We start from the raw sequence: 24,074 nt of genomic DNA, 5'->3' as shown, positions 1-24,074 counted from the left end.
TGCCACTTGTCCTTGTGCAAATACATATTTTTTCTTTAAGTTTTTTTACTGTCTTTAACTTTTTTAAGTTAACCACAGATGATGAGCCCGCCCCTTGGAATTTTTCTTTCTCATTACAGTATGTCAAATCTGTGTATTCTGAAATATCCCTTTAAATGTCTGCCCCTAATTTATCCCTTAAGCACATTTGCCAGTTCATTTCAGTCAGCTCCACTTTCATGGCTTCATAATTACCCTTATTTAAGTTTAAAATACTAGTCTTGGACGAACTCTTCTCTCCCTCAATCTGAATGGAAAATTCAATCATAATATGATCGTTGCCACCTAGGGGTGCCTTCACAATGGGTTTACTGCACAATACCATGCCTAGTATTCTGGTCGGTTGCAGAACATGCTGTTCTAAGAAACTATCTCAAAAAGATTCTATGAACTCCTCATCCAAGTTATCTTTGCCCATCTGATTTTCCAAGTCTATATGTAGATTAAAATTCCCCCATGATTATCACCGTACCATTCTCAGTTGAAACTATAAGCATCTGACATAAATACATTTTAATAAATGGGGCGTATGGATGGTCTCTCCAATGCCTGTAGCTTCTTCTCCCCGGCTATAAGCATCAAGACAACTGATGCCACCTCGGGTGGCTTGTAAATTCTGCAACTTGAGTCCGCAGTGACAGGCAATTTGTCGCTTGATGCAGGACTTGGCAGATGCAGAGAAAGCAGCAACCACCTCTGACCAACTCACGAAATGTGCATGGAGAAGCAATGTCGATAATACATAACATAAGAACATAAGAACTAGGAGCAGGAGTAGGCCATCTGGCCCCTCGAGCCTGCTCCGCCATTCAATTAGATCATGGCTGATCTTTTGTGGACTCAGCTCCACTTTCCGGCCCGAACACCATAACCCTTAATCCCTTTATTCTTCAAATAGGTGGCTGATAGACTACTCCTATCAGTGACTTTTTTGCCTTACTATTCCTGATTTCCACCCAAATGGATTCAACCTTATCCTCCATAGCACCGATGTCATCCCTTACTATTGCCCGGATGTCATCCTTAAATAACAGAGCAACACCACCTCCCTTACCATCCACTCTGTCCTTCCGAATAGTTTGATACCCTCGGATATTTAACTCCCAGTCGTGACCATCCTTTAACCATGTTTCAGTAATGGCCACTAAATCATAGTCATATGGCAACATATGGCAACACCACATGCTGGTGCAAAAGGTACCGCAGAGTTCTCAAGAAAATATCCCAGTTGTCGTTTGCATCTTTCCATCTACGTACAATAATGATGTATGGCAAATCAAGTCCAATCGGGATGGGGTAGCACCGTATATTGCACTTTTGCTGATGGTCTGAGGCAGTTTCTGCCACATGTGAAGTGGTTATCAGGTGTTGTTGTCTTGGTTGTTGATGCACGTTGCCTCGCTGCTGCAGTCACAGATGATAATTTCCCCATCGTCAACGATTGTCTCCCAGGTGCGAGAATTGATGATTACGGCCTTCACGCCATACTTGCAAGCACCCTGGAAGTTGCACTTTGGGTGTCACCATACGGAAAATCTTTGGGTATACATCCTTCTACCTTCCTAGAAGTCAATCATGTTCCCGGACATCACTGCAGGAGTTCTTCAGGGTAGTGGAACAAAGGGAAGATCAAGATGAGGGGGGAAGATAAAGAAGGGGGGAAGATAAAGAAGGGGGGGGAGATAAAGAAGGGGCAGAAGATAAAGGGGGGAAGGTAAATAAGGGTAGGGAGGAAGAATAAGATGGGGTGGGGGGGGAGATTAAGGTGGAGGGTATAAAAGTTCAGGAGACCCGAGAAGGTGAATCCAAAAGAAAGTTTATTTCCAACCTAAAGAAATGAGCGCAACAGACCACAGGTCCCAACCGGGACTACCGGTCCCAATCTAGGCCGGCTCTTATGGCTTGGTTCTAATAGCCCCACCTGATAGGCCCCTGCCCATCAGGGGGGAGCTCGTATTCCATAAGCCTGACAGGAGATCAATCAGGTCATCCCCGTAGGTCTAGAGATAGTTATTACATCCCTCCCCTCTGCAGTCCATCTGTTACTGGATGCAGGGGAGATCCTCCTTTGCTGTTTTGCCTGTGGTTGTGCTTCCAACAGCTGTGGGGATGGGTTGGGGGGGGGGGGGGGGGGGGGTTAACACCTTGGGGAAATGTCATTTTTGCATCGTCCGTCAGAGGAGTCCTGTCGGAGATCTATCTCAGACCATTCGGAAAGTATTGAGGATTCTGTACCAAAAGCTGATGGAGAGTTTTTCATCTGGGCCCTGGAGAGTTGTGCCACCTGGTTTACAGATGGTAAGATGAGGGATGGATTTGTCTGGTGGGGTTACCTCTGTTGCAGGCATCCTGCCTTTGAAGTGATCCACATGCTTGGATTGGTCCTGTTTTCTCCACTATGATCCCTGGTATCCATCGGACGGCAGTCCCAAAATTCCAGACATATACTGTGTCCCCTGGCTTGAATGGCCTCCTTCTGCACTGTAGGCATTCTATGTTCTACGATTGTGAAGGGGGTGCGGTAATTGGTGACAAGCACCTCTGGAATACTGTGAATGGTTAATGATTGGCGTAGCTTCGATATGGTGGTTCATGAGGTGGTGGAAAGCATCCAGCATTCATTCATTCACTTTGAGTGGGCATCAACCAACATCAGAAACATTCACCCTAGGAAGGGCCTGGCCAAGTCGGCGTGCAAACGCACCCAGGAGTGCGTGGCCAGTCCCATGGGTGGAGCGAGGCTGCTGGCGTGGGGTTTGGATGTTTCAGGCATGCCGCACACTGCTGCACAACCTCGCGATAACACCATCAAACGCTGCCCACCACACGTAGCTCCTGGCAAACACCTTTATTTTGGAAACACCTGGATGTCCACTGTGCAAGTCCAGCAAAATAGTTTTTTGGCAAAGTGGATGCCCAAGGGGAGAAACTGGAAGCCCAGGAGGCAACCATTAAAGAGCTGGAGAAAGCAGCGACCGACATGAGCGACCGGGGCACGGCCCTGGAGAGGGAAGTGGCGAGACTGGGCGCAACACAGGGGAGCCTGAAGGGCAGGGCAGATGACCAGGAAAACAGCTCGAGAAGGCAAAATGTTAGGATAGTGGACCTGCCAGAGGGGACCGAGGGTAGAAACCCCACAGCATACGTGGCTGCGATACTGGGCAACTTAGTGGGGAGGAACACTTTCCCCATCCCACCGGAAATGGACAGAGCACATCGGTCGCTGCGCTCGAAGCCCAAGGCAGGGGAACAACCGAGAGCAGTCATAGCCAAACTGCACTGGTACCGGGATAGGGAGACAATCCTGCGCTGGGCCAAGGAAAATAGAGCCTGCAAATGGGAAGGGCACGCCATCCGAATCTATGAGGATCTTGGAGCGGACATAGCTAAGAGACGGGCTGAGTTCAACAGAGCGAAAGCAGCTCTCTACAGGAGCAGAGTGCGTTTTGGTATGCTGTACCCAGCAAAACTCTGGGTCACATACCAAAACAAGGAATATTTCTTTACAGCCCCTGCTGAGGCGAATAGGTTCGTCGAGGAGCACGGGCTGGAAAAATACTAGGGGGGGTAGAACGAGGGGCCCCTGGCAAGGGGCAACGACACGCCGACGGGGGGGTGGGGAGGGGCGAGGCAAAGCCAGCCCCCCCCCGGCAGGAACACCCAGAACAAAAAACAACCCACTGCCCAAGGGACCGCTCCAGGTGGGAGGCCAGGCCCCAGCACGAGGGAACGAGAGTATTGGAGAAGGGAGAGCAGGCGAGAGGGGTGCAGGGTAGGATGGGGGAAGAGCGGGCAGAAAACCGTAGAGGCCAGGCAGAGGAGAAGCGAGACAACAACCCCCGAGAGGGGAGCCACCGTACTAGCAGGAAAGCTAGCGCCGGGGGCACGCAACAAAGCAGGGCCACAGCGCACCCCCAACAGGGGGGAAGGCGCCAGACAGTGGAGGGGGGGATCACCCATCAAAGTCGGGAGAGCAAACGGGGACAGGAATAGGGGATAGAGGGGCAAAGGAGGGGTATACAGGGGAGGAGGGAAAAGGGAGAGACCAAGGGCTCGAAACAAGGAACCGCTGCAAGCATCCACCCAGTACGGTCTGTGGGCGAAGGGGGCCCCCAGAGTGCAGGGGACTACCCGCGTGGCGGACACACAGTGGACAGCCATGGCGGGTGCCACCGGGACAAGGGGAAACCCCGGAGCGCAGAGACCCGACCGCATGGGGAGAGCAGTGATAGCAGCCATCCTGGACGGCCCCCTAATAAAGGGAAACCCCGGAGGGCAGGGGCGCGTCCACCAGATAAATATGGTTAATCCCACAGGAACGAGGGGGCAGAAGCCCCCCACCAGGATAGTCACCTGGAACGTAAGGGGACTTAACGGCCCAGTGAAGAGATCTAGAGTCCTCACCCACCTCAGAAACATGAGGGCCGACATAGTCTTCCTCCAAGAGACGCACCTGAGGGAGCAGGACCAACTGCGGGTAAGAAAGGGCTGGGTGGGACAAACCTGCCATTCCTGCTATGGGACAAGGGCCAGGGGGGTGGCGATCCTGATCGGCAAGAGGACAATGTTTAGGGCGACAAAGACGGTTACAGGCCCAGGGGGGCGGTATGTCATGGTCAGCGGGGCCCTGGATGGGGCACCGGTAGTTCTAGTCAACGTGTACGCGCCCATCTGGGACGACACGAGTTTCATCAAAAAGAACATGGCAGAAATCCCGGACATAGCGACACATCGACTAATCATGGGGGGGACTTCAACTGTGTACAGGATCCAATGACGGACAGATGAAGGGGCAGCAGGGTAGCATGGTGGTTAGCATAAATGCTTCACAGCTCCAGGGTCCCAGGTTCGATTCCCGGCTGGGTCACTGTCTGTGTGGAGTCTGCACGTCCTCCCCCTGTGTGCGTGGGTTTCCTCCGGGTGCTCCGGTTTCCTCCCACAGTCCAAAGATGTGCGGGTTAGGTGGATTGGCCATGCTAAATTGCCCGTAGTGTCCTAATAAAAGTGGGGTTGGGTTACGGGTATAGGGTGGATACGTGGGTTTGAGTAGGGTGATCATGGCTCGGCACAACATTGAAGGCCGAAGGGCCTGTTCTGTGCTGTACTGTTCTATGTTCTGGATCAAACCCCAAAACGGGGAAAACCTCAAGCATGGCAAGGGAACTCAGTCACTTTATGGAGCAGATGGGAGCTGTGGACCCCTGGAGGTTCGTCCACCCGGGGGAGAAGGAATTCTCCTTCTTCTCCCCAGTACACAACGTATACACCAGAATTGACTTCTTTGTGGTGGGGAAAACGGTGCTTCCAGGGATAGACAAAGTGGAATACTCCGCAATTGTGATATCAGACCACGCTCCACACTACATGGACGTGCGGCTAGAGACGGGAAGGGCCCAGCGCCCCACATGGAGGTTGGACGGTGCCTTACTAGCTGACAAGGCCTTCAGCGAAAGGATAGCGCGGGTCATAGCAGAGTACACGGAGAACAACCAAAACGGGGAGGTCTCACCCTCCACGTTCTGGGAAGCGCTTAAGGCCGTACTAAGAGGGGAAATCATTGCCTTCAAAGCGCAAAGAGATAGGGAGGAAAGGGTGGCTAGGCAGAAGCTGGTCAACTCCATACTGGAGGTAGACCGTAAATACTCCGAGGCCCAACCGTAGAGCTCCTGGCGGAGAGAAAAGAACTACAAAGGAACTTTGACCTGCTCTCCACCAGGAAAGCAGTGCACCAACTCCGCCAGGCGCGCGGGACCCTGTACGAACACGGAGACAAAGCCAGCCACCTGTTGGCACACCAGCTGAGAAAGCAGGCAGCCACCAGAGAAACTGCGCAAATCAGGGGTACCAGAGGCACGTTGGAAACAGAACCAGAGAGGATTAACAAAACCTTCAAGGCCTTCTACCAAGAGCTAAACACCTCAGAGCCCCCAACGGGGAAGGCTGGGATGAACCGGTTCCTTGATGGACTGGACATACCAGTCTTGGGAGAGGGCAGAAAACAGGACCTGGAAGCACCACTAGCACTGGGAGAGATCATGGACAGCATTAGCTCCATGCAGACGGGGAAGGCGCCGGGACCGGACGGATTCCCGGCGGACTTCTACAAAAAAATTCACGACAGCGCTGGCCCCGCACCTGCGGGAGATGTTCACAGACTCGCTAGCTAGGGGCACACTGCCACCCACGTTAGCGCAGACCTCAATCTCGCTGATACCTAAGAAAGACAAAGACCCAACGGAATGTGGGTCATACAGACCCATATCACTGCTGAACGCAGACGCCAAAATACTGCCACAATCCTAGCCAAAAGGCTGGAAGACTGTGTACCTGAGGTGGTCACAGAGGACCAGACGGGCTTCGTCAAAGGTAGACAGCTTACCTCGAACATCAGGCGCCTGCTGAACGTGATAATGATCCCTCCGGGGAGAGAACACAAGAGGTGATCGTCTCCCTGGACGCAGAAAAGGCCTTCGACAGAGTCGAATGGAAATACCTCATAGAGGTACTGGAGCGGTTCGGGCTTGGAACAGGGTTCACCACTTGGGTAAAGCTCCTATACAACGCTCCCATGGCGAGTGTACGGACCAACAATACCAACTCCCAATACTTCCAGCTGCACAGGGGCACCAGACAAGGATGCCCACTGTCCCCGCTGCTGTTCGCACTAGCAATCGAACCGCTAGCAATCGTGCTCAGGGCAGCAAAAAATTGGAGGGGGATCTGAAGGGGAGGCCGTTCAAACAAGCCCGACACAAATTCCGCTACCTGGGGATCCAAATAGCCCATGACTGGAAAGGGATCCACAAATGGAACCTCACCAGCCTGACGGAGGAAGTAAAAAAGGACCTGCAAAGATGGAACACGCTCCCACTCTCCCTCGCAGGGAGAGTCCAGACGATCAAAATGAACGTACTGCCCAGGTTCCTCTTCCTGTTTAGGTCCATTCCGATCTACATCCCCAAGGCCTTTTTCAAAGTGCTGGACAAACTTATCATGGCGTTCGTATGGGGGGGGGGTAAAAATGCTAGGATCCCAAAGAAGGTCCTACAAAAAAAAAAATCCAGGGGGGGGCTAGCCCTCCCGAATCTACAATTCTACCACTGGGCAGCAACAGCCGAGCGAGTAAGGGGATGGATCCAGGAGCCAGAAGCTGAGTGGGTGCGTGCGGAGGAGGCCTCCTGCATGGGGAACTCCCTCCGGGCCCTCGCCACGGCAGCACTCCCATCCCCACCCAAAAAACACTCCAGCAGCCCAGTGGTGACAGCCACCCTCCAATCCTGGAACCAACTGTGGCAGCAATTTGGCCTGACCAAAATGTCGGACAAGGCTCCCATCTGCAACAACCATAGGTTCACACCAGCACTGACTGACGCCACCTTCAAAAGGTGGAGACAGGACGGGGGGACACTGACAGTCATGGACCTATACACGGACGACAGGATCGCAACACTGGACGAACTGACAGAGAAATTTCGGCTAGCCGGGGCGAACGAGCTACGGTACCTGCAGCTCAAAAACTTCTTACGAAAGGAGACAAGGACGTACCCAACAACCGCCACGACAGACACTACTGGAAGACCTACTGGACGCAAGTATCCTAGAGAAAGGGAACTGTAGCGACATGTATGACCGACTGGTAGAAAGGGAGGACACCGTACTGGACGCAACAAGAATGAAATGGGAGGACGACCTGGGGATTGAGATAGGGTGGGGACTCTGGAGCGAAGCACTGCATAGGGTCAACTCCACCTCCACGTGCGCAAGGCTCAGCCTGACGCAACTAAAAGTGGTACATAGAGCCCACTTAACAAGAAACCGTATGAGTAGGTTCTTCCCGGAGGTGGAAGACAGATGTGAACGGTGCCAAAAAGGCCCGGCCAACCACGCCCTCATGTTCTGGTCTTGCCCCAGACTTGTGGAGTACTGGACAGCCTTCTTCGAGGCTATATCCAAAGTGGTGGGGGTGAGGGTGGAGCCATATAGTGGCGGTCTTCGGGGTTTCAGACCAGCCAGATCAATTCCTGGGGAGGAGGGCGGACGCCCTTGCCTTTGCCTCCCTGATCGCCCGCCGTAGAATCCTGTTTGGCTGGCGGTCAGCAGCACCGCCCAGAGCTGCAGACTGGCTGTCCGACCTCTCGGAATCTCTCCAAATGGAGAAATTCAAATTCGCCATCCGAGGGTCGGACGACGGCTTCCACAGAATGTGGGAGCCATTCATGCAATTGTTCCGGGACCTGTTTGTGGCCAACGAACAAGAGAAAGAATAGTCGGGTGTCCAAGAATCAGGGGAAAATGGACGGGAATCGGGGGAAGGTAGCCGGGGGGGGGGGGCTACGGGTTCGTTATGGGGGTTTGATGGCAAGCCAAGGCCCAAAACCAAACTGTAAATAAATGCCTATAAACATGTGCCTCGGCCATATTGGGGAATGTAAAATATGTATGCCAGCTAAAGGGGGCGGCCACGGTTGTTATTATGAAGATGCTTACCTGTAAATATACATGTTAATTTTTGCGTGTTTTTTTTCTAATAATTTGTTGGATATAAAATATGAAAATTCAATAAAAACCATTTATTAAAAAAAAATAGTTTTTTGGCCTTGCCTCGGGACTACCATGCAGGCTCTCCACAGGAGAATGCCGTCCTCTACGCTAAGCTCCTGTTGTTTAGTTGCAAATGTTAACAGTTCTTCTGGAAGTTCCCCTTTTGGGGGGGGGGTCGTCTGCTACAACATCAGCCTATACGTGCGCCCCCTGTAGGCAGTGGGATTCGGCTAAGGGCATCCCGTGCACTATGTGCCAGGTGTTCCTCAGAAGTATATTCATATGCTGCCAACAGTAATGCCCATAGCTGGATCCTGGCTGAACTATTGGCGGTATCACTTTAACTTCTTTGAAAAGGCCAAATAAAAGGCTTGTGGTCCGTGATTATTGTGAAACGACATCCAAAGATGTATTGGTGAAAAAAAGCAAATTGCTGCGGATACTGAAACCAAAAAGAAAATGCTGGAAAATCTCAGCAGATCTGGCAGCATCTGTAGGGAGAGTAAAGAGCTAATGTTTTGAGTCCAGATGACCCTTTGTCAAAGCTAAAGTCAGAGAAAGTGGGAAATATTTACACTGTGGAGTGAGAATGAAAGATGAGTCATAGCCACAGAAACCCAGGGAATCCGGGTGCTAATAGCCACAGAAACCAAGGGGAAAGAGTGTTAATGGCAGTCCCCAGAGAGGACAAAAGGTGTAAAAGGTATTGGTGAAAACTTTTAACCGCAAAGGTCATGGACTGTACTTCCTTTTAATTTTGAACATAACAGCGCTCTGCGTCAGCCAAGGTTCGTGATGAGTAGCGTATCGGCTGCTCTGTTCCATTGTCCTACTGATGGGACAGCACTGCCCAATGCCATATGGGGAGGCATCGCAGCAAGTAATAGCAGTTTTGATGGGTTTTCACGTGCATCAGTAGCGTGGAGGACAGAACTGGCACTTTACTTTGGCAAATGCCTTCTTGTGACACCTTCCATGCCATTTATGGTGCATCTTTAAGAGCTCATGTAGAGGCACAAGTATGGATGCTGGGTTTGGTATAAATTTTCCGTAGTAGTTAACAAGCCCGAGGAATGGTCGCATTTTCTGGCGCTGGAGCTCGATTGATGGCTCAGACTCTCTCTGCTACCAGGTGAAACCCATCTTTGTCAGGTATATGACTTATCTTGCGTGGAAGACACACTTTCCTCTTTTCAGGCAGGTATCTACTTCTGAGAATCGACAGAGGACTTCTAGGTTGGCTGGGTGTTCCTTCGCGGAGTCTCCTATAGTCAACACATCATCCAAGTAGACAGCCACCCTGGGAAGCCCTTGAAAAATGCCTTCCAGAACTCAATGGAAATTTGCACATGCGGACAATGCCCCAAATGGGAGCCTGGTGTACTGATACAATCGCCTGTGGGTGTTAAGGGTTACATATTTTCTGGACACTGTGTCCAACTCCAGCTGGAGGTATGCATGCAGCTTCGTAAAATAATGGCCCACAGCCAACTTTGCATATAAAGAACAAAGAAGAAAGAAAAGTACAGCACAGGAACAGACCCTTCGGTCCTCCAAGCCCATGCTGCCCGTCTAAACTAAAATCTTCTACACTTCCTGGATCCGTATCCCTCTATTCCCACCCTATTCATGTATTTGTCAAGATGCCCCTTAAATGTCACTATTGTCCCTGCTTCCACCACCTCCTCTGGCAGCGGGTTCCAGGCACCCACTACTCACTGTGTAAAAAAACTTGCCTCGTACATCTCCTCTAAACCTTGCCCCTCGCACCTTAAAACTATGCCCCCTAGTAATTGACCCCTCTACCCTGGGGAAAAGATCTTCCACGCGTGGCATGGGGTACCTGCCCAAGCGGGAGGCCTTGTTGACCATCACTTTATGGTTGCCACAAATACGGACGGTCTTGTCTAGCTTCAGGACCGGGACTGCTGGTGCTGTTCATTCTGCCAATTGGACTGGGCAAATAATCCCCCAGTTCTCCAGCCCGTCCAGCTTGTCTTCCACCTTTGACAGCAGGTCATATGGGATTGGGCAGGCCATGAAATACTAGGGTTGGGCATCCGGGTCAATTTTAGCTATGGCCCTTTATCTTCCCATGGCTGTCCTGGAAGACTTCTGGGTATTTTCCCACGACCTCATTCAATCTGCCTGTACCCATTATAAAGTTCTGTTATCAATCTAGGTGAAGCCTCGGGAACCAGTCACAGCCCAGAAGACAGGGTCCAGGCCCCTGCACCACGACCAGTGGCATTCAAACAGATTGTTGTCCGTGGGTAATTGGGGTCATTGTTGTCCCAAGAATCATTAATGGTACGCCGGTATATATTGCCAGCCATGGCTTAGTGTCCTTGAGGCTCAGGTGTTGGATCCCAAAATGAATTTTCCAGAACGTCTGCTGTGCAATGACCGAGCGAGCAGCCCATGTATCTATTTCCATATCCAAGGGGTGGCCAGTTACTTGGGTGGTGATCTTTATTGGGGCTACCTTTGGTGCTTTGATGCAATTTAGTTGCAGGCAAGTCTGGGCTGGGCAATATATAGAGCCCTGGCTTGGGGTACTTGTGTCACCAACCAGGGTAACGCATTCGCTGTCGATAATGACGCGCCCAGCTGCCATGGTATGTGTGACCGCACGTACAGCACCATTGAGAGTCTTCCTCCTGGACCTGCGACTGATTTCCCCAGGGTTCACCCGGCCGTGTTGTACTGGTACCTCTGCATGATTACTGATGGTTTAAGGTCATAATAGAGTGTGACAAGCTCTCCGAGTTCATTAAAGCTCCAAATCTGGGGCTGCTGGTAAGGCTTTTAATCACAATTAAAGTTGGGACTCCACAAGTGGTCAGGGGTATTACCATTTTTTAATTTGATTTGATTTATTATTGTCACATGTATTAGTATACAGTGAAAAGTATTGTTTCTTGCATGCTGCACAAACAATGCATACCGTACATAAGGAAGGAGAGACTGCAGAATATAATGTTACAGTTATAGCAAGGTGTAGAGAAAAGATCAACTTAATACGAGGTAGGTCCATTCAAAAGTCTGATGGCAGCAGGGAAGAAGCTGTTCTCGAGTCGGTTCGTACGTGACCTCAAACTTTGGTGTCTTTTTCCTGACGGAAGAAGATGGAAGAGAGTATGTCCAGGGTGCGTGTGGTCCTTAATTATGCTGGCTGCCTTTCCGAAGCAGCGGGAATTATGGATCGAGCCAAGGATGGGAGGCAGGTTTGCGTGATGGACTGGGCTACAGTCACGACCTTTTGTAGTTTCTTGCGGTCTTGGGCAGAGCAGGCTCCATACCAAGCTGTGGTACAACCAGAAAGAATGCTTTCTATGGTGCATCTGTAGAAGTTGGTGAGAGTCGTAGCTGACATGCCAAATTTCCTTAGTCTTCTGAGAAAGTAGAGTCGTTGGTGGGCTTTTGCCGTCTCCCACAACTGGGCCCAATTCTCCACGCCTGCATCAAAGGCCTCCCAAAAGCATCATTTTAAAAATCTCTCAAAGACCTTGCTTCCTTGAGGAAGTCCAGTGCAGTCTGGACGTCCAGAATCACAGCTTTAGTTTCTCCTCATCACCAGTATGAAAGATCAGCACACCCGAGAAGGTGAACCTAAAAGGAGGTTTATTTACAACTGGGCTGGCTTTTAAGGGTTGATTCTAGGAGCCCCAGCTGATGGGACTCCACCTATCAGCAGGGAAGCTTGTATTCCACAAGCTTCACGAGGAGATCAATCAGGTTAACTCTGCGGGTCACGTGAGGGTTATTATAGAGGGGGGGGGTAGATTAAGATGGGGTGAGGGATTGTATTATTCAAAGAGGAAGCGGTAGGGACAGAGATGAGTATGTGATAGGGAGGGCAACAGGCAGTGGAAAGATGAATGGGTGGGGTTTAATAAAGGTGACAGAAAGCTTGAATGATTGGGAAAGAAGATGGAAAGGTAGCCACGGAGGGCCCTATTTCCTCCACAACCCTCACCCTAAATACAGTCTGCATTCATTGGCAGATGCTTTCCATATCACATGGTATCATGCTCACTCGCATTCAAGAGGGGAGAGACAGTGGGATCAAAAGGAGAGTGAAAATGGAGAAAAGGAGCAAAGAAAGAGGCAGAAAAGGATGAGGAGGCAGAATCAACAATGCAGATTCAGGCAAGAGAGTGATCATATTCGCCAAAACCATAGAAGAGCAGCTATAAATCAGACTATCTTAAAGTGTAAGATTAAACCATGTTTCAAAATGGGCAGCTGGGCAAAGTTGCAATACTGTTAGTAATGAAAAGAGAGTAACTGCTTGCACTTTGATCATAAACTGTGTAAATCAAATCTTAAATTCTGCTTATTTAAAAAAGGACTTTGCTGGACCGAAAAACATCACTGCTACAGGTCACATGATTCGCAAGTTGGCTACAGTTTTGGAAAAATCCAATAGTAATTACTGGACAAAACTCAACCCTCATTCTTGTGGAATCTCACACCTATAATTGTGTGGACCCGTTGCAATCTACAAAGGAAGGGAGTAGCAGACAGTCCGTCTCCCCAAGGGCAGACAATTTTAAATGGTGGCAGTTCTACAATATGAAAGACTTCAAATAAATTGTACATTTCCTTGCTTCAATTTCTTAATCTTCATTCCCCCCCAAACACTTCACAAACTTCTTCCTCCTGTGGAAAAAACCATTTCCGGTAAGAGGATGCCCACCTCGACCCGCATAGCTTAGCTTCCAAACAATTTCAGGCAAAGCCTGGATGCAGGATGTCTTCAAATAGTTCGGGCAGACTTGAGGGGGAGGGGACATATTTTCACTTTTTACAGAATATAATTTTAAATTACTGCTATTATTGGTTTTGCTTCCAGTTTTAACCCACACGCCCAGTGAAAGATAAAAAGGATCTTCTGAGTTAACGGCTACTCAGTGCAAAGGTTATGGTCGTCTAATTTAGCTCTGCTGTTATTTGCAACAATGTGACTGTTACAGAATTTTGGAACATGAAAGGTATTTTACAAATTCAACTACTTCTTTCTTTTCCTTGTGCACATGGGCACAATGGGCAACTACATCTACAATGGGCAAAATTAATTGTTCTGAATAACAATATAGAGTGGGATTTATAATTTTACAATCAATTGCCCTGTAAGTGGGAAGAGGTAGAGTGGAGGAGGGAACGTGTGTCTCCTTACATCAAGCACCCTCCCCTATTCGGGTCCTCGTTGTCAGTGCCCCCCACCCCCCCTCCCCCAATCCAACACTGCCACCCCTCAACTCCCAACCCGCCTTGGGCTTCACTTCCCCAGAGACCCTCAACTCACCACATTTGCCTGGTCCTGAAATCCCAGACTTAGAATCTGGAGACTGCAAGTAGTCAAAGTCCTGGCAACTGCGCTACTGGAGGGGGCGCGCATCTGGAAAGAAATCATCCCTACAGCCTCATGCGCACAATTCCTATTGCCCAGCTGTTAAGTTCCCACCTCTAATTTGTTATCCGAGTTAGTTTGGACTAGCAGCGAGTCAGGAAAAATCAGCACTACATCTCCCAGAACTCACTTCAAACGTGTTTAGGTAAATTCACCACAGTCTCAGATGACCACAGGCTGTTTTCCCGTTTGAGGGGGAGAGCTGACCGGTGGTGGTTTAATCTGAGGATCACCCCACCTCAGGCGAGGGGCAAGGTTGAGAAGGCGGGGTCTTCGTGAATAATTTATTTTATTAAAATGAGCATTTATTGCATATTATTGTGGAAGGGTAACTGTTTGTGGGTGGGGTGGGGAGGACAAAGTTTGTGGACAACAACAGAAACAAATAAGTGATAGAAACAAAATATGGAATGTCACTGAACGTATCAGCGCACCTTGTTATAAAACACAGTACTCATTTACCCGATGCTGTACACATGAACTGCACACAAATCTGTCGAATTAAACAGTGTGTACGAACCTGTGACAGGTCTCTGCCTCTTTCTGGAGTCTTTCGACTTGAAAACAAAACAACCCTGTATGGGTAAAAGGAGAGAAAAAAATCAAACCATTTGCAGACACACAGTATAAAAGCAAATTACTGCGGGCGCTGGGATCAGAAACAAAAACAGAAAATGCTGGAAACTATCATCAGGCCTGACAGCATCTGTGGGGCGAGAACAGAGCTAACATTTCCACTCTCCTCAGGACCTTGTATGTTTCAATCAAGTTGCCTCTTCCTCCTTTAAACTCCAGCAGATACAAGTCGAACCTGTCCAACCATTTCTCAGAGGACAGCTCACCCATTCCAGATATTAACCTACTGAACTTTCTTGGAACTGCTTCCAATGCATTCACATCCTTCCTTCCATAAATAAGGAGACCAATACTGTATACAATAACTCAGATGTGTTCTCAGCTGTGTATAACTGAGGCATAACCTCCGCACTCCTGTATTCAATTCCCTCACAATTAGCTTCCCTAATTACTTGCAGCACCTGCAGACTAGCCACTTGTGATTCATGCACTAGGACATCCAAATCCCTTTGCATCTGAGAGCTCTGCAATCTCTCACCATTTAGATAAAAATATGTCCACTCACCTAACCTACCTATATTCTTTTGCAACCTCCTATGCCCTCTTCACAACTTACTTTCCTATCTATCTATGTGTTATCAGCAAATTTAGTAACCATATCATCAGCCCCTTCATCCAAATCATCTATATGAATTGTAAAGAGCTCAGCACCTAGCACTGATCCCCGTGGTACGCCACTGATTGAATTCTGCCAACCAGAAAATGACCTATTTATGCCTACTGTTTCCTGTAGGCTATCCAATTTTCAATCCGTGCCAATGTTACCCCCACACCACGGGCTTTTAATTTCTGCAAAAGCCTTCGATGAGGCACTTTTTCAAATGTCTTTTGGAAATCAAAGTACTGTACATCCACCGGTTCCCCTCTACCCACAGCATGTTACTCCTTCAAAGAACTACAATAAATCGGTTAAACATGATTTCCCGTTCACAAAACCATGCTGACTCTTCCTGATTGCTTTGAATGTATGCAAGTGCCCTGTTAAAAGGGCTTTAATAATTAATGACAAATGTTAAGCTAACTAGCCTGTGGTTTCCTGCTGTGTCTCTCCCTTTTTGAATAAAGGAGTTCTGTTTGTTCTTTTCCAAACAAATCTAGTGAATTTTGGAAAATTAGAACCAGAGCATCAACTATCTCATGAGCCACTTCTTTTAAGACACTAGGATGCAATTCATTAGATTTCAAGGACTTGTGAAACTGCAGTTCCAATGATTTGCTAAGTGCCATGTTCCTGGTGATTGTAATTATGAGTTGCTCCCTGCCCTCCATTTCCTGATTTACAGCTATTTCTGGGATTTTACCTACCCTCTATAGTGAAGACCGATGCAAAATACCTGCTCAATTCATCTGCCATCTCCTTATTTGTAACTCCCCAGGCTCACTTTCTATAGGACCAATGCTCATTGTGTAACCTTTCTTTATAAATATTTGGAGGGACTCTATCTGTGTTTGTTTCTAGCCAGCTTTCTCTTTGACTCTAATTTTTCTCTCCTTCGCCAATGTTTAACATCCATCTCTCTCCTCTCTCTCTCTTTCTCTTGCTTCTCCCTCTCTCTCTCTAGCGCACGATTGGAGAGGCAAAGGCAAGGGCATCGACGCTCCTCCCCATGAATACATCTGGCTGTTCTGATACCTTGAATACTGCCACTCTCGGGACCGGCTCCACCTTCATCCCCACAACTTTGGACATTGACTCTCCAGTACCCGATTAGTGTGGGGCAACACCAGACCATGTGGGCATGGTTGGCCAGGTCTCCTTGGCACCATTCCCATTTGACCTCCACCTCCGGGAAGAACCTGCTCATTCAGGTTCTTGTCAGTGGGTTCAGTGCACCACCTTCAGCTGCATTAGGCTTAGCCTTGTTTGTGTGGGAGTGGAGTTGACCCTGTGCAGTGCTTTGCTCCAGAGTCCCAACCATATTTCATACCCTAGATCTTCCTCCCACTTTTCACTTGTCTCGTCCAGTGGTGTGCATGCCAGTCCCAGTAGTCGCCCATACAGCTCACCGCAGTTCCCCCTCCCCAAGATGTTCGCATCCAGCAGGTCCTCTTAACAGCAATTGTCACGGTGGTCGTGGCTATGTCTTTGTTTCTCTATGTAAGATGTTTTTGACCTACATGTATCTTAGCTTGTTTTGCCTCCGTCAGCTGCAACTTCTCTGTCAGTTCCTCTAGTGTTGTCAGTCTGTTGTCAGTGTAGATCGGTATGGATCTGAACAGGAAGAGGAACCTGGGCAGAACGTTCATCTTGATCGTCTGCACCCTCCCCGCCAGGCAGAATGGAGTGTATCCCACCTCTGCAGGTCCTTTTTATCTTCCTCCACCAGCGTTAGATTCCATTTGTGGATCCGTGTCCAGTCATGGGCGTTTTGGATCCTCAGCTAGCGGAATTTATGTTGGGCCTGTTTAAATGACAGTCCCTCGCCCTTGACTCAGCTCATTTGGTTTTCTCCTACCACCTCTGGTATGCAGTCCTCCAGTCTCCTGGATCTTGGCCAGTATTTTTGCGTCCACATTTAGCAGTGAAATGGGTCTTTAGGACCCACATTCTGTTGGGTCTTTGTCTTTCTTGGGTATCAGCGAGATTGAGGCTTGTGCTGTCGACAGTGTGCCCCTTGCCAGCGAGTCTGTGAACATTCCCACAAGTGTGGGGCCAGTGATGTCAACAGTGATGTCAATGTTGATACCTGTATTAGCAGATCTACCCACATTAGTGCTTCTGGTGAATGGAGACAGTGGTTATGCCAATATCAACATTGTGGTACCGGGCTGTATATAGGGATGGAAAGTTGTTAGTAAAAGTGAGCCACTGAGTTGAACAAATAGTTGTAACTCATGTGTTGTATAGTGAAATAGCAATAGTGCTTGGAAAATGATAGCGAGAGTACACATAAACTGCTACCTAACCAAGATGTTCCAATAGAGCCAGGAATCTTTATCTACTCCAGTGTGCAAGATTGTCCAGGTGTGTTGTATCCTCAGGAAAACAGGATCAATCTAACTTTTTCAAATAACATTGAATTAGCATCCTCACAAATGTCAGCAAAGTAACAGAAGAAATACTCAATAACTTCATCAAGCAACACCAAGAGACTTGCAAAAATAAAACATTTGGTCACTCCTACTTTATACTTGGCCTGGTATAACATTGGATCCTGTGAAGCTCTCCCCAGAAGATTCAGTTATGAGATTCCGGCCTGTTTGCCTCTCTGGCCCTCTCTTGTTTATTACAAAATGACCCATCTGCATCAGTTCTTCACACAGTCCTGTTGCTTGCTTGCTGCCGTTGGACGCTTCTACCGCGAGCGGGAATGATCACTCCGCGACCCTCCCGACACCCACTCAGAACACACCCCTGAGTTTGAAAAACCCTGGTATATACCACCATCACCCCCTAAGAAACTTGCAAAAACAAAACATTTGGTCACTCCTACTTTTTACTTGGCCCGATATAACATTGGATCGGTTGCTGGGCATAAGTATTAAATACATACTTTTTTACACGTTAACTAGCCTCCAGCATAAAAACAGTTAAAGTTGGAAAGCATGCATGGAGTCTTCATCCATCTGCAACTTTTACTGCAATTCATCAACCACGACAATTCCCAGCCCCCAGCTGGAAAATGTCAAGATTGTGGGCTACCGATTCAGAGTTTCAATGCACAGATGACTGACATGCTCCCCTCTGAACAACCACCCATCGGTACTGATAGGCGAGCATCAGCCGATTGTTCAGTCGGGTTTGCAGCAACCCCTGAGTTTGCGCCTGTCTCGCGCGGAAGTCAGCGAGCGGAGCCTTTACCTTGGATACAGAACAAGTTGCCATTGTCCCCACCGGGGCCGAACGCCGTCCAGCCACTCTCGCGCGCGCGTGGGCGCCCTCGAGCTCCACTGGTAGCCAATCGGAACGCCGCAGCCTTCCCCCGGCCTCCGCCATTGGCTGACCTTGCGCCCGGTTCACAGTTCGGAGGTCAGAGGGGCGGGACCTGCGGCACGCATGCGCACCTGTCTGCTCCTGCTCGGAGAGGTGGGGGGCAGCTGCCGGCAGAAGTGAATTTGCGGCGGGTCGGTGCAGCCGAAGAACGCAGGGCTCTGGTCTAAGACGGGGAATTAATTGATTGTGGGTTCCTGAACTTTAGCTCTGAGGCAAACGATGGTATGGCTTGTCTTTTCCGCAGGTCTATAGCAGCCCAGGTAGGTAGCAGCAAGCAACTTCTAATTCAGGGGTTCCATATTGCCTGACCTTCAGTTGAGTTTGTTAAATCCCCTGGTGCAAATGCGCCAGTTCTGTCAGTTTGATAACAGCGGGTTATGATAATAATATTTCGGGGGAAAATTGAAGCCATTTGATAAAGGGAGAAACATTGGACCAAATGTTTGTCATCTAAATTGACACTAGCTAAAGGGGTTATTTTTTTCCTTTTAATGTTAAATGAATGTTTCCAAGTTGGAAATAATGTGTTGTTGATTAGAAGTTTATAATGTTTAGTTTGATTAAACTATGCCAGATCAACTAATTGCCATTACCATGAACAGTGAAATAAAGCAGATAATTTGGCAGCATCATTTACTTTCTGCTTTCTGACCATCAATTCTTTTAAAGCAGTAAAGTTAACAGTAGTTTAATGCATTTTTCCTCCATTGCAAGCTCTGTCTACAAGATTGAAATTGTGAATTGATGCCCTTGTATGTCCCCTAATCTAGGCTGGCATTTCAGTGCAGCATTCGAGAAGTTCTGCATTGTGGAAGGTGACATTTTTGGTGTGAGGTTTAGACCACAGCCACATTTGCTTATTCAAGAAGAGCGATTAAGTTGTCCTTGTGAGCTGCCAAACAATGATTTTCACCCCACCGAAAAAACAGTTAGTTGGTCAAGAAATAAAAATGCAAGAGATACTGGATATCTGAAATTACAACAGGAAATGCTGGAAACATTCAGCAGTATATGTGAAGAGAAGAAGGTAGGGTTAACGTTTAAGGTCGTAGATTTCTGGTGGCGGCCATGGAATGAGTGGTCGCGCATTTGGTGGCACCTGCTCAAGGTGGATTTTTTTCAATTCTTCCCCACCCAAATTCATTGGAGTTTGAGGGCAAAAGATGCATGAGTGCAAAGGGAATGTAATACTCCTCTGGTGGGACTGGTATATGGCTCCTTGAATAAAGAGTGCCATGTGCCCCAAGGAAGAGAGAAGCTGGAGCAAGGAAGTTTTTGTGGTGTGACACATGAGAAGATGGCAGAGAGCAAGGGGGTGGCGTTGACCTCTCAGTGGTGACTGAGCAGTTTGTGGAATTTCTCAATAGCAAATTTCAGAATCATAAGGAGGCCTTAGAGGATTTGGGCACAGTGGTGGATCCGCTTAGGACAGCAATTGAAGGGGTGGAGTAGAGGCAGGAGGCTCAAGACCTGGTGATCCAGAAGGTGGAAGAGTCGGTGGTGGAGCATGACGGTCGGTTGACCTCGCTGGAGCCGGAGATGGGGATGGTGTTGAGCAGCCAGAAAAGGCTGAGGGAGAAGTTGATGAATCTTGTGAACTGCTCCAGGAGGAAGAATCTGCAGATTGTGGGGATGCCCAGAGGTATTGAAGATGTGAAGACAGCCAAGTATGTGTCAAGCATGTTGGAGAAGCTGATGGGGGAGGGGGTCTTTGACTGGCTCTTTGAGGTGGAGGAGCTCACAGGGCATTGAGGAGGATGCCGCAGATGGGGGAGCTGTCAAGGGCAATGGTGGTGAGGCTATATCGGTCTTGGATAAGGAGAAGATCCTGAGGTGGGTGAGGCAGACCAAGAAGTGTACCTGGGAGAGGAGTGAGCTGCAGATTTACCAGGACCTGGGTGCTGAACTGGCCATGGTATAATTGAATGAAGGCTGCCCTCTACAAGAAAGGGGTGAAGTTTGGGGTTTTGTACACCACCCGCTTGTGGGTGATGCCCAAAAGCAAGAATTTTATTTTGACTCATCGGAGGAGGCAGTAGACTTCGAGAGACCATGGACTGGGAAGAGTGCATTGAATTTTGGAGAGGAGTTCTGTGTAAAGTGTGGGGCACGTTGGGTGGATGGATTGGGGCAGGTTACGACTGACATGGGTGCAGTTGGTGCGGCACAGTTTGGAAAGGAGAGATGGCGGTGGACATCTTGCGGTGGGCCTGGAAGAGTGTGTGGCACGGGGGGCTGGCTAAAAAAGGGATATGGCTGATCAGGGGAGGGGGTGGGGATCCCCCCTTACCAGGCTGATTATTTGGAATGTCCCGGGGTTGTATAGCCCAGTTAAACGGTCGCATGTTTTCTCACACTTGAGGAGTTTGAAGGCGGAAGTTGTGTTTTTGCAGGAAAGGCCCCTGAAGTTGGGGGACCAGACGAGGCTGAGGAAGGGATAGGTGGGGCAGGTTTTCCCACTCTGGCTTGGACACGAAGACGAGGGGGGCTAACGGTGCTGGTTAACAGGAAAGTGGCGTTTGAGTTGGGAGCATTGTGGTCAAGCAGAAGGGGATACCGGTAGTCCTGGCGGATGTTTATGCCCCGAGTTGGTACGATGAGGCAGGTGTTAGGGAGGATCCCGGAGCTGGACACACACCAGCTGATTTAACACAGTTCTGGATCCGAGGATGGACCGGTCGTGTCCTAAGTCGTCGAAGGTGTCGGAGTGGCTCAGGAGCTGTGGGGGTTCATGGATCGTATGGGGGGGGGGGGGGGGGGGGGGGGGTACGTGTGGAGGTTTGAGAGCCGAGGGCGTTCATGGATCGTATTGGGGAGGGGGAAGAGAGGGGAAAGAACCTGTGGAGGTTTGCGAGCCTGTGGGCGAAGGAGTTTTCGTACTCTTCACATGTGCATCGAGTGTCGTCCCGGATCGATTTCTTTGTGTGGGTAAAGCCAACTTGGAGTACTTGGGCGATCGTGGTTTCCAACCACGCGCCTCACTTGGGTGGATTTGCGGGTCGCTAACGGCCTCAGTGAAAGTTGGATGTGGGATTGTTGGTGGATAAGAGCCATCCAGGGCTATGTGCAGCTGAATGACACAGAGGAGGTCACAGCCTCCACATTGTGAGAGTCACTTAAGCAGGAGTTAGGGTGATTTTATTTCAATCCAGGCGCATTTGTGAGAGGTGCAATGAGAGGCGAGAACAAGACTCTTAGATGAGATTCTGAGGGTGGACCGGAAGTACTCTGCCAGAGGAGAGGATGGTGACGGAGAGACAGAGGCCCCAGATGGAGTTCGGGTTAGTGTCCATGGGGAAGGCAGTAGGACAATTGCAGAGGGCCAGGGGAGTATGGGGAGAGGGAGAGCAGGATGCTGACCCACCAGCTGAGGAAGCAGGCAGTGGCGAGGGAGATTGGTAGGGTGAAGGATGAGGGTGAAGGATGAGAAGGGCAAGGTGGTATCGGACCCAGAGGGGGTAAATAGGGTATTTGAGGTATTCTACAGAAGGCTGTACTTGTTGGAGCTTCTGCCTGGGGAGGATGGGTTGAGACAGTTCCTGTATGGGTTGGCGTTCCTTGGGTGCAGGAGGCGAGGTGCAGAGATAGGGGGCGCCGATTGGGCTGAGGGATGTGATGGACAGCGTGATTCAGGTAGGGAAGGTCCCGGGGGTAGATGGGTTGACAGTGGAGTTGTACAAGAAACTCGATGCAGAGCTGGGCCTTTGCTAGTGTGGATGTGCAATGAGGTGAGGGGTAGGGGGGAGCACCCCCCACACGGTCACAGGGTCCATTTCCCTGATTTTGAAGAAAGATTAGGCCACAGAGCAGGGTGGGTCGTACCGCCCAATATCATTGCTTCATGTTGATGCAAAGGTAGTAGAGTCATGGATGCCGTGGGTCATAGGGGTGGACCAGACAGGATTTGTGAAGAGGTGGCATTTGATTGTTGATCTTAAACTGGAGTTCTGACACGTCTTTGACTTGAAACATTAATCATGTGGTTGTGTTTTAATTGATTCTACCTGACCTTAGTGCTTAGTCATTCATCTCATGCGCTGTTTACCTTCTGCAAACTAGTTATTTGGTCTGCCTTCATACCAACAGTATTTTCATAAATACGTTGTTTGTTGAACTCTTTGGGATGTTCTAAGGATGTGAAGTGCTAAATAAATATTTTTGCCCTGAGGAAATTGTTAATATCTTTGTTTTACATTTTATACCATTTCAAGTAAACTTTGTAAGACAGGACTAGCCAGTCAAATAGAATAATATAAATTTACAGCATAGAAGGAGTCCATTCAGCCCATTGTGTCCATGTTGGCTGACTAGAAGCCATCTAGCCTAATTCCACTTCTCAACACTTAGTCTATGATCTTTTGACCAACTAAATAACCTTTTGGTGATTTTTGGGTGGAAGCAGGTGAGGAATTAATGTTTGCCTTTTAGGCTACGGCACCACAAGTACCTTTGTAATGTTGAGGGTTTCTGCCTTTACCACCGTTTCAGACATTGAGTTCCAGATGCACTCCCAAGGTTTCTCTACACTTCTCAATATCCTACCACATTCCGTTAATGAATATAAAAAAAAATACGGTGTAATTTTTGCGAGTCGTAAACTGAAAGGTTGGAATGATCAACTATGCTGCTTCGGTGACTTAGTTTAAAGTATTTGACACTGAGAAAAGGTGAATAGGTGCAGCAAAGTATATTCAAATGCCTTATACTTAAGGTTCTTTTTCTTCCTCTCCTTGCATTTCAGGTATTCTGAGAATTTACTGCACTGTTTCATTTGATTTTCTTAATTCTGTGTAACTATAAAAATAAACAATTGAACTTTTGATAAGAATGTAGCGTCAAATATGATACATCATAAATATTGTGTACAACTTATTGAAACAAACTTACAACCACGGGATTTCCTTGTAATTGGCTGCGAGTTGTGCAGTCAGAAACTAATATGAAGGCCCTTATTTAAATGTGAACAGGCACTGTTAGCATACAAAACAAATTCAAAGGTAGATTTAAATGAGGAATCATTATGAGGCATAAGTGTAACCTTGAAGTTAAAATGATTATACAAGCTTCACTCATTCATTCAGTTTGCCATTTTGATACCTTGTGATGAGATTACTGCCTCATCCCGATGCCCATTCTGTTTGAGTATTGAAATTAAACTTTTGAACTTGAAATTTACATGATCTGGGGCTTCCAGCTTGTTATTTAAGATGTTTGTTTTTCAGAAACTTATTTTCTTTACTAACAATATTTTAATTTCATTGTTTTTCTCAGCTTTCCAGAATTCTGGGGACACCTACAGAGAAGCTTATTCCCATGGTGTCGGCTGTTCCTGTCTCCAAAAAACAGTAATTTAACAGTTTTGTATATTTCATACGTGCCATTGATTTAGATTGCTTTGTAAAACTTAGTCTTATTAAAGTCTTACTAGCCAGTTGATTACTCTGTGGCCCCAGTGTCTGTAGTAGGCTAACTGGCTTGGCTGTTAATGCAGCTGCAATAACGTGATTA

At 48.4% G+C, this 24,074-nt stretch overlaps 2 protein-coding genes across 3 annotated transcripts in view; one reads left to right on the top strand and one right to left on the bottom strand.

The window, feature by feature from the left end:
• Nucleotides 1-18,534, bottom strand: part of orc3 (origin recognition complex, subunit 3) — a 122,239-nt gene extending 103,705 nt beyond the window's left edge. The window contains exons 1-2 of one of the 2 annotated variants that reach the window (XM_038799332.1): nt 18,435-18,534; nt 14,517-14,571 (exon numbers count right to left, since the gene is read on the bottom strand). In XM_038799332.1, the coding sequence (XP_038655260.1) occupies nt 14,517-14,571; nt 18,435-18,458 (79 nt within the window). In that variant the 5' untranslated portion in view covers nt 18,459-18,534. The remainder of the gene's footprint in view (nt 1-14,516; nt 14,572-18,434) is intronic. The other variant, XM_038799333.1, reaches the window with a different exon arrangement.
• An 87-nt stretch (nt 18,535-18,621) lies between these two features.
• rars2 (arginyl-tRNA synthetase 2, mitochondrial) overlaps nt 18,622-24,074 on the top strand; it is a 116,569-nt gene continuing 111,116 nt past the window's right edge. Inside the window, exons 1-2 of the mRNA XM_038799331.1 lie at nt 18,622-18,826; nt 23,838-23,911. Of these exons, the coding sequence (XP_038655259.1) occupies nt 18,791-18,826; nt 23,838-23,911 (110 nt within the window). The 5' untranslated portion in view covers nt 18,622-18,790. The remainder of the gene's footprint in view (nt 18,827-23,837; nt 23,912-24,074) is intronic.

The sequence above is a fragment of the Scyliorhinus canicula genome, chromosome 6 (assembly GCF_902713615.1).
Source record: "Scyliorhinus canicula chromosome 6, sScyCan1.1, whole genome shotgun sequence".
NCBI classification, from domain to species: domain Eukaryota; kingdom Metazoa; phylum Chordata; class Chondrichthyes; order Carcharhiniformes; family Scyliorhinidae; genus Scyliorhinus; species Scyliorhinus canicula.
This window is presented reverse-complemented; position numbering and strand designations above follow the sequence as displayed.